At 40.4% G+C, this 10530-nt stretch overlaps 1 protein-coding gene across 2 annotated transcripts in view; it reads right to left on the reverse strand.

Moving 5' to 3' along the window:
* Positions 1–10530, reverse strand: part of LOC119021758 (hemicentin-2-like) — a 76561-nt gene that overhangs the window by 12347 nt on the left and 53684 nt on the right. The window contains exons 1-2 of one of the 2 annotated variants that reach the window (XM_037102258.1): positions 9859–9958; positions 7924–8256 (exon numbers count right to left, since the gene is read on the reverse strand). The exons of the other annotated variant lie outside the window; for it this stretch is intronic. Coding sequence (XP_036958153.1) covers positions 7924–8256; positions 9859–9910 — 385 coding nt within the window. The 5' untranslated portion in view covers positions 9911–9958. Of the gene's footprint in view, positions 1–7923; positions 8257–9858; positions 9959–10530 lie in introns of those variants that run through there. 2 annotated transcript variants of the gene reach the window in all.

Genomic DNA, 10530 nt, shown 5'->3' on the forward strand with positions numbered 1-10530 from the left:
TTATTTCAGAGGTGGAGGAGCTGTGGGATCTGTAAGGACTTTTCTTCTTTTCAAGTCAGGACCGCTGCTTGATATATCTTTAATTCTATGTTTTAAGCACAAGTCTAAGATGACGGCGGTTACAGTAATACTTGCAATATCGCATATCGCTGTACGATGTTGCAGTCGAGCTACACAGCTTGTTGGCAAATCTAGCTTGTTAGCTTTTATGCTAACTCCAGTGTTTAGCTTTGTGTTTATGGCTACTTACTAGCAATAGTGTCTTTCAAGTGACTGGGCAGTTATAACATTAGTTTGTGTTCAGGATGCTCTGAAGTGGTTGAATTGGTTTAGAGAAATAATGTTACTCATGCTTCAGAAAGGCAGCCTGGCGATGATGATTACCTGAATGATCACCTGGTAACTCGTCTACAGAGATGTGAAGAATATTGTTTGTTACGTGGGATATCTACAGTGATCTGCATGAGGCTCTCGTCATTGTAATTTAGTTGTATGGATCAGAGGAGAACAATCAGAGCTTCTGTTGTTGTTGTTTTGAATGCGCCATCTTGGTTATCTGGCTTCCTCTTTTAGGTTGTTACAACCAGACATATAGTCACAACTACAAGCCTGCTTGTGCACAGCAGGCTCCTCTGTGGCAGTTAAGGATGGGCTTAGAAAGCAGACAGGAAGAAGAACTGACCTGAGAGCTGTGATCATTTTAATGTTCTGACTAAGTCCACTTTTCAAAACTCCAGACTGCAGCTTAAAGTGTCCTTAACTAAACCACAGAGCGGACGGTGACATCATGACACCCGTTACTCGTTACTTTATCAACTTGTACTCGGTTACATGTGCGTCACACTCAAAACGCTCCCCGGAACAACAAACCGGAAACGACAATCTTATTGTTGCAGGAACAACTTTTTGTTGCCTCCTCAGGAGGCTTCAGACAAACAACCTAACCCTTTATTACAAACTTTTTGTGTCGCAGCAGGAACGAGACAACGACGCGCGCGCACACACACACACAACAGTAATTACGCCATATCGTTATAAAGCATCTCCAGATGAAACTCATATTGATCTGAAGCATTCTGTAATCACTTCAATCAATACTACCGATGATTATCAGGGTGCATGTGACGTCACCGGGCGCTGAGCAGGTGTCCCGTGCGCACTAAAGCAGGAAGCAGCCTGATTAACATCCAGCATGTTTCCACATTGTTCCTGTTGAGATGAAATAAAGTGAAATGACAAACTGTCAGTGATGATGATCAGTTTTCTTACCGTCTCCAGAGCAGCTCAGCAGACAGAGACACACGAGAGGAAGAAGCTCCATAGTTGTTGATGTCCTCTGAGGACTTCACCTCACTGATGGAGCCTCTAAATAACGGAACTTCACAGAAAACTTCAACACGCTGATTGGTTCATCACAAACTGTTGCAGTTTCCCCGCCTGCAAGCAGTGAGGGCTGCAACACATCCTGTATGAATATTTCAGAAATAAAGCATCAGCGCCACATGTTTTAACTATGACAACTTCCACATTCCTCACACTGCTTCAACACCTCAAGTCTTTATTTCATCGGTTAGATTGAGAGATTCCTGGTGGCAGAAGTTAATACTGTGTGTTTAAACTCAGTTCAGTTGAACACATTAGGAACTGGAGTCGATGGAGAGGACCTGAGCTCATTTCACAGGAGTGTCAGACACAAACTGCTGGTAAAGCCAACAGTCAGAAAACCTGCTATGTGCCCTGCATGGTGTTAACACTGGCCTCTGCTCACACTGCCCTCAGTTAACACACAGCTTCCCAAAGTTGGTGTGCATGAGCATGTTGGAACCAATGAGCAGCATTCAGGAGAATAATTAATATATAATAGATTGTTTTCTATTTCTCACAGACGTTTTACATTTACATTTCTACATTTTAGGGCATTTAGCAGACGTATTTATCCAAAGTGACTTACAGCTGCCATGCAATGTGCCAACTGCCCATCAGGAGCAATTTGGGGTTCAGTGTCTTGCTCAAGGACACTTCAACATGCAGCTTGGAGGAGCTGGTATTCGAACCAGCGACCTTCTGATTACTAAATGACCCACTCTATCTCCTGACAGCCGTTTCACTGTAACTCTATATCCTCTAACAGTAAAACCATGATCGAACGTTTGCAGAGGACGAAGAAACAGCAGCGTTCTCAGAACAGGATATGTTACCCACACAACACACACACACACACACACACACACTACACACACACACACACACACACACACACACACACACACACACACACACACACACACACACACACACACACACACACTACACACACAGGGCTCCTGAGTCCTTTATACATTTATGTGTTTCAGAGTTGAACCTTCTCCAACCTGACCTGTGACTGACTGAGCCTTCATCACACCATCACCTGTTACCAGAGCACCTGCTCACCTGTGGAGTCTTTTGTTGCCACGATCCCAAACTTGTCTGAAGCGTGTCGATGCCATCAGAATCACAAGAAGCTCAGAAATCAACACAGTTTATTAGTTTGAACCTGAAATACCTCGTCTGTGTACAGTATTTGATTAGATGTAGGAAAAGATACAAGCAAGACGTTTAGAGGCTTCTTCAACAGTTAGAGTCTGTCGTTGTTCTGTGGTGGGTTTTTGTGGTTTTGCTCTTTTGTTCCTGTTGTGTTTGCAGAGATGCACTGAGAGGCTGATTGCTCACTACTCTCTGCCTCACTGTCCAATTCTGAGTGAGTTCAACTATTCACAACAAAGTGTAACATCTGCAGGCTCTTAAACTCTGTGTGGGAGTGTCCTTACAGAGTTGTTAGGGCTACTTGTGGGTTGTTGACCCAACCAGCCTTCATGTGGGTTACTAAGGCCAGGTGAGCCCAGGTGAGAGAACTCAGTATAGCATTGTAGGAGGGTGATAAGTGACGTCTTAGTCCACCTCCTCTGTTCAAAGACCATCGTTACAGTTTGACATACGTGGATCTTTTACTCCTCTTTCAAACCGTCTGTCTTCTCTGGATAAGATGTTCACACTGATGTCCAACTGTATGTTGACAGAGGTGAACACACCTGATGTGGAGCAACAGTCAAAGCCCACAGCAACATTTCATTAACAGAACTCACCTGCTTCAGGCTGCGTTTCACTGATGTGCTGCTGCTGCTTGTTGTCTGAGCTGCAGCTGATATTCAGACATACAGTTCATCCATACTGTTACACCACTGCATCAAGTCTGTTGTGTCATTCTACTTCATGTAAAGCTGCAAAACTGTCCTGAGTGCATCTGGACAATTACAGAGCAGAATACTCTGATTATTACTGTGCAAGTGAAGACATGTAGCTGCAGCAGACAGAGAAGCAGAAGGAGTCTGCACACTACTACCAGCACCAGACGTCCTTCATTACAAATTACTACAGACGTGATCATGCATTATCAAAATAACAGGTTGCGCTACATTAAATACACATGCACAACAATGCATGTGATTATTTGTCTGTATTGATCAGAGAATATAAGCACAATGTGAAACACTGGAGGGAGCAGCAGCAGGTAACCAGAGACGTTAACAGGTTCAACATTCAGATGATTCAGAAACATCCTCAGCAGCTAACTTAGCTTCATCATGTTAGGGATAATGCCCGATGAGGTGTCCATAATCAGGAGTTAATGTACAACGTGGAGGCAATTAATTCCTGATTATGGACATCTTGAAGGGCATTATCCCACATATACCATGGTTACTTGACAAAGAAAAGAAATTAAGACCATAAATGTATATTTTCACGCATTTTACAATCAAAATATAAAGCTTTTCACAATCCATGACTTCCCTGGTAACACCTGATGGTTTCACTAATACCTGGAATAATCACAACCCTCCTCTGTTGTCTTCAATCTGATCACACAGGTTTGACTTCATGAAGACAGAGGCTGGTTTTAGAACAGCAGAGGGCGTCACAGTCACGAACATGGGAGCTGAAACTAAAACATTTTTCCTTTGACTTATAACAGTCAAGAGCAGGATCATTGCTCCATCTCTCCACCTGGAAACATCCTGGAAGATGATTTAAATCTTGTTCACACAAAATAATTCTTGATATACTGATCATGTGCACTGAAGTGAATATCTGGTGTAAGTGACCTCGTTTATAATCATAACAAATTCATCAGCAGAAATTAAAACATAACCGTATTAAGAGGAAAGAATGAGGTGATTTTACAGAATATCATCGTCAGTGCAGTAAACTGTCTGTTTGTTAGAAGCTTTGTTTTAAGTCCGACGTATCTGAAATATTGTTTCATTCAAACTGTTTTAATGTCTGTAAAATACACATCATCTCAGAATCAGACCAGAAATTAAAATCACTTTTATTTCTTTGATCCCAGTTTGAAGACAGAAACTTCAGAAACAGTCACAACACACAGTTTGACACTTTTCATGTTTTATTCAAACGTTTGTATAGAAATGATGAAGCGCTGCCTGAAATGACCTGATCAAGCTGAGATAAGCTCAGAATAAACTAAGAATAATACAAACAGCTGCAGAATAAAACAGTTCAACAGCCTCCAAACTGATTCATTAAGTCGAATCTTTGACAACAAACTGAACATTAAAACCTTATAATTATAATAAACTGGACACTGAGTGTAGAGTTCAGTTAGTAACAGACTCTGGATCAGCACCTCAACAAATACAAGGAAGCAGAACAGACTCGTCCAACAGAATCTCTGACAATTAAAAACAATCAAATAATGAAAATTAATATTTCATTCAAACAAAATATTCCCATGTTAAATCATAATTATGAGATAAGAAAACTAAATTATTACAATTTTAGAGTTTTCTAAAAATATTTTCTTTTTATATACATCACTGCTGCCCTCATTAATCCATTCACACACTCACTCACACACTGATGGCAGTCAGCTACCATGCAAGATGCTAAAAGCAACAAAAGCAAAAAGCAAAGTGACGACATGATGTGAATATAATGAGTTGGTTCATGGAGATAAACAGTTAATTCAGCAGCAGAAGACACAACGTTATAATTAAAAGAGCTTCAGTCAAAATCTGTTTGTTTTGTACTTTGTTGCATTTTCTTTTTATCAATGTGACAAATTTCTCCCAACAGTCGAACCTAGAAAACGTGTCAGAGCGACTGACGTCTTTTTACTCTGACAGGATTCTGAGTCCGACACTTGACTTGGACACTATTTGTGACTGAGTGCTGTGAGATAAAGACGAGGACTGATTATGTGTATTTATTTTATATAAATGTATTAACTGTAAGATCTCACTGTCTATGATCTGGATGAGGTTCAGGACATGAGGACAGTTCAGGGAGAGATTGTTGCCGTGGTAACATAGTGATGACAGCAGAATGAGCTACATGCACATCGTCACACAAACAACCTTCTTCTACCATCACAACTATCTGCTGCAACACAACACCAATCCTCACCTGAACCTGAGACTCAGTTTAATGTTAAAACCAGGTTTTACTCCTCAAACTGAAATAAGTGACCAGACAAGATGTTCTCACTGTCATTCAGCAACATCTGAGACTCAAACTAGTACCGGCTCAATCATTGCGGTGGTCTGATCAGCGTATGGTTTTCCATTGGTTGTGTTTGGTCTTGAACCTGGATCAGCAGGAAACAAAACAAAGTTACACTCAAGAAAATCCCAAATGTCTTGATCTACTCTGAGTGTAAATACACACAGAATGATTAATGTCAGAAGATAAAACATCTGTCAAGACTCTGAACATGAGAAACATGTAAAGAATCAGTTGTGTTGTGTGTTCATCGTTAATATGTTGTTGTAGAATTTAAACTTACCTTTCGCACAAATTCGGCTGATGAGATCCTTGAAGTGAAACACAACAGCAACAACTAAAAGGAGGCTGACAACCACAAAACCAACGATCCATCCAGTGTTGGACCCTGAAACAGATAAAAGTGGATGTGAGAGTCAGAAGTTGAGGTCAGATGATCAGCAGCAGACTGGACCTCACAGCCCACACAGAACCACTCAAGTGGACTTTTATTTAACCTTTATTTATCCAGGAAAATCCCACTGAGATTAAAAACTTCTTTTTCAAGGGAGTCCTGATCAAAAATGTAACAAAGTAAAAAAAAAACTTCAACGCTGGATTTTAAAGTTAAAACTCATCTTGTAATGAACCGACTCTGCTGCAGTTCATGAATAAAGTACCAGGAAGCTGTTTGTCATGTTGGACCTTCACTGCAACACAACGCTTATAATTACAAGTTTACATGGTCCAGTAAAAACTGCAGCTCCACAGCCTTTATGTTCAGAGTCATGAAGAAGTGTTGGACTGCTGCAGGATTTATTCTGTGTTTGGATGTTTGTCACACTTCATTGTTTCAGATGTTCAGACAGAATCAAATAAAGAAGAGACAACCTGAGTTAACAGATAATACAGATTTTAAATCATTGAAATATTAAAATCTCACCACTGTTTGCATCAATTTCAGCATAAATCTGATGGTTGATTTCTTCCTGAGTGACGACACAGCGGAAGTTGTCGGTCTTGGTCAAAGTAGTTTGGAGGACGATGTCGTAGCTGTCTCCTCTTTCTGTTTCCTTCAGATCTTTAACAGGAAGGATGTTTCCAGAACTGTCCTTCCACTCAACTTTGGGTTTAGGAGATGCTCCTTTAACGACACACTGCAACATCATCCCATCATCTGTTTTAATAGTTGTGACAGACGGTTCTGAAGCTGCACCTGTGAACATAAATAAACAAATATATTAGAAAAGTTAATGTGATTAAAAATATTCTCCTGGATCACAATGGGGATCAAGAAATGTGAAGACAAACAGAATAAAAAGCTCAATATAACAATAAAAGCTGCTGGTTTGAAGCCTCCAGTTTGACATCACAGCCGTCAAATTAAAAAAAAATCTTGTTTCCTTTGGGAGCCAGAAGTGACCATATTTGGATGAGAGGGGGGCGGAGCTGAGGAGGAGATCCTGATTGGATCTGACTTGTTAATCACGAGGAAGAAGTTCTGGTCCCCATTTGCTTTGAGTTTAGTCAGAACACAAGTAAACATATTTGAAAACTCTTAACACACAAACAAGAGCAGTTTAACAACAATTAAACTACTGCGACTTCCCTGTTGAGATGTTGAAATCTCACCATGGACAGGCGCGAATGTCTCGGCGTAGATCTTATTGCGAATGTCCACCTGTTTAGATACACAGCGGTAGTGGTCGGTCTTGGTCACAGTAATTTGGAGGGTGACGTCAAAGAGATCTCCTCTCTTTGTGACCTGTGGTTGTTCAGCCGGCAGGATGTTTCCAGAACTGTCTGTCCAACGTACTGTGGGTTCGATAGAAGCTCCTCGAACAACACACTGCAGCAGCAACCCATCCACTGTCTGATTGAGTGTTGTGATGGATAACTGTGGAGACACACCTGTAGACATACAGTCAACAGACACACGTCACTCACGGAGGACAATTACAGGATTATAAATGCAACGTTTAGATATTAAGTTTATCACTTCTCTGCTTGTACATGAGTATTACAGAGAGGAAAAGATGCACATTTAAAGTTTAATGACACCTCAACTTTTATTATAGCTGTTACAACAGGTGTGTGTGTGTGTGTGTGGTAGTTGTGATATTAACGTTTCTACACAGGGGAACAACTCATCTCCCTCATGTTATTGTTTAATCTGTGATTTGGAAGATTTTTAATCTGCAGTGTGTCTCTGATATCAGCATGTTTGATACAGAGGTCGTCTCTCCAGATGTGGCTGCAGCTCTGTGGGCTCGAGGCCCTGCCAGATGTGGATTCTGACCACTGAACAAAAGTCCATCTGGGACTCTGGAACCAGTCGCAGCAGTAAATGAGCGACATCTTTAACTGTTTAATGAAAACACTCACCAACAACAAGCTCGATGATGGATGTTTGTCTCGGTTGATGACGTGGAAAATCACAGCTGTAGTTCCCGCTGTCGGCCATCTTTGTTCCTGTGATCTTTATGGAGGCGTTGCCGTTCTGCAGTTGATCTTGATAAAATGAAACTCGACCTTTGAACTGATCATCTTGACCTTGACGGCCGTTATTGTAATGATTGCCTGCATCATACATGAACACCTCCTTCTTCATCTGACCATCTTTCCTCCAGTCAAACAGTTTTCCTGAGATGTCCTCCTCTGTGCTGATCAAACAGGGTAAAACAGCATCACTGTCTTCTTCCACGTCCACTCTGACAGCTGGAAGATAAAAACATGTTACTCAGTATGTTAACATGCTGAGTCATCAGGAAACAAAGTCAGATAACAACTTTACACAACAAAAACTCAAACAGCTGTTTCCTCTAACATGATAGTTTTGGTTGTGTCCAGCTTGTACTGACATATTTTAAGTATATTTAATCTTACAGTAAAGTTAATCAGGTTTCTGTTGTTGAGCGTTTGTGTTTGAATGTTACAAAATGTGTTCAGCTGTGGAAACTGTTCATCTTTATAACACCAGGAGAAGTTGTAGTTTTATTCATGTCACATCTTGATTTATTGGACTGGATTCAAAGACACAACTAACCACCAAACTATCCTGTTCCACAGCTGAACACACATGTTGTTTCACTTTGTCATTCAAATATGTTCACTGAACTTTCTCAGGACATCAGATTAAAGTTTCACATGACAGAGAATTATGTTTTTAAACAGAATTATGTTCTGCAGTAACCATGAAGGAAACAAGAACCAGGAAACATTTAAGAACCTGTTGGTCAGACAGCTCTCATTATTTATCAGACGATGTCTCACCCAGATCAAGTGAAACCACACAAACAGGTGTTACTTGTTGGAATCACTGTACATATTATCACTCGCTTATTGAATGTGTTGCAAGATTAACTGTCGTTGTTAATGCGTAGGGATACGGAGGTTCTACGGATGAGAAAAAGTAGTGCCAAAAGAAAGGGCGGTCTGACGGCGATGTAAAGCGTTGTTAATTTTCCCTTTACAACATACACTTGAACTGTTACAGATTTTTTAAGGTTGGGCCTTGTTTTAGGTGGTTTATTTCTCTTTTTCTCTGGACTCCGTTCACTGCAGTACAAGTACGGTTGTCTACATTCCTACAGTTTAGTTCTGTTTTTGATGTATTATTTAAAGTAAATTTAAAGTAAACTATGACTGCTAGTTCTGCTCACAGCAGATAGATTAAGACCAGATCACTCCTTTTTTGTTCACTAATCTGATTTCAGAAACCTTCTTTCCCTTTTGAACAACCCATTTTCAAGATTTGATCCAATCAGGTAACCAAAATCCGATCAGATTACCTTTGAACAACTGGCCCATAATCCTGGATAGCAAAAAAAATGGGATTTCCAAATCCGGATAATATTGATCCAGATTAAATGTTTTGAACAACTGGACCAAGAGTTTATTAGAAACCTTTAGATTCGCAGCAGGAACAAGATGATGGCCACACACACACACACACAGCAGTAATGACGCCATACTGTTAAAGACTGTCTCATCGTAATTCTTCTATAATCGATAAGGTAAGGGTCAGTAAGGGTCCTGCGATGAGCTGGCAACTCATCCAGTGTACCTGGCCTATGCCCATTGTGTGTGAACTGGATTTGGCCCCGCAGCCCCCTCAGGGGGACACGGCAACATCCCGCGACCCTCACGGATAAGCGGAACGAAACGAAATGTGACGTCACCGGGCGCTGAGCCGGTGTCTCGTGCGCACTTAAAGCAGGAAGCAGCCTGATTAACATCCAGCATGTTTCCACATTGTTCCTGTTCAGATGAAATCAAGTGAAATGACAAACTGTCAGTGATGATGATCAGTTTTCTTACCGTCTCCAGAGCAGCTCAGCAGACAGAGACACACGAGAGGAAGAAGCTCCATAGTTGTTGATGTCCCGTCACACAGTAGGTGATTTGTTTAGGGGGCGTGGCACAATGAGACACACCTGTGTACACCTGTCCAACACACTCGCTCCTCCCATAAAAGACCTGAGCAGACAGCTGAAGGAAAGAGAGTTCCTGAGACAACATTGTGCCCACGTTAAGTTTTTTATGAAGGAAGACAGTAACAGTGACGTGTAGATCCACTTAGAACAAATACTTTCAACATACAAATTGTAAATACAAAATAAGTGAAAAATAGCATTATAAATAATGGTGTTACCACTTTTGTTTTATAATTCAATCAGAAAAACAAAATAAATCACAGATGTTGAATAACTAAATCAATTTTAGCATTAATAAGGTTTACAGTAAAAAATAAACACCAAGATGTGCCACTGAAGTATCATAAAAATGTGTTACAAGCTCATAAAACTGACCAAAATCACACATATTTCACTATTTATAGCTATATAAGATTTCTATAAATGGATTCACTGTGTAATGTTATACAAACCTGTCGCAACATCCAACACACGGATGAGTAATATTGTCCTACGTTAACATGCGTGATTAGTAAATAAAAAAATATATATATATATATACTCTTAGTATGTCTTA

This window comes from Acanthopagrus latus, chromosome 6, assembly GCF_904848185.1.
Source record: "Acanthopagrus latus isolate v.2019 chromosome 6, fAcaLat1.1, whole genome shotgun sequence".
NCBI lineage: Eukaryota > Metazoa > Chordata > Actinopteri > Spariformes > Sparidae > Acanthopagrus > Acanthopagrus latus.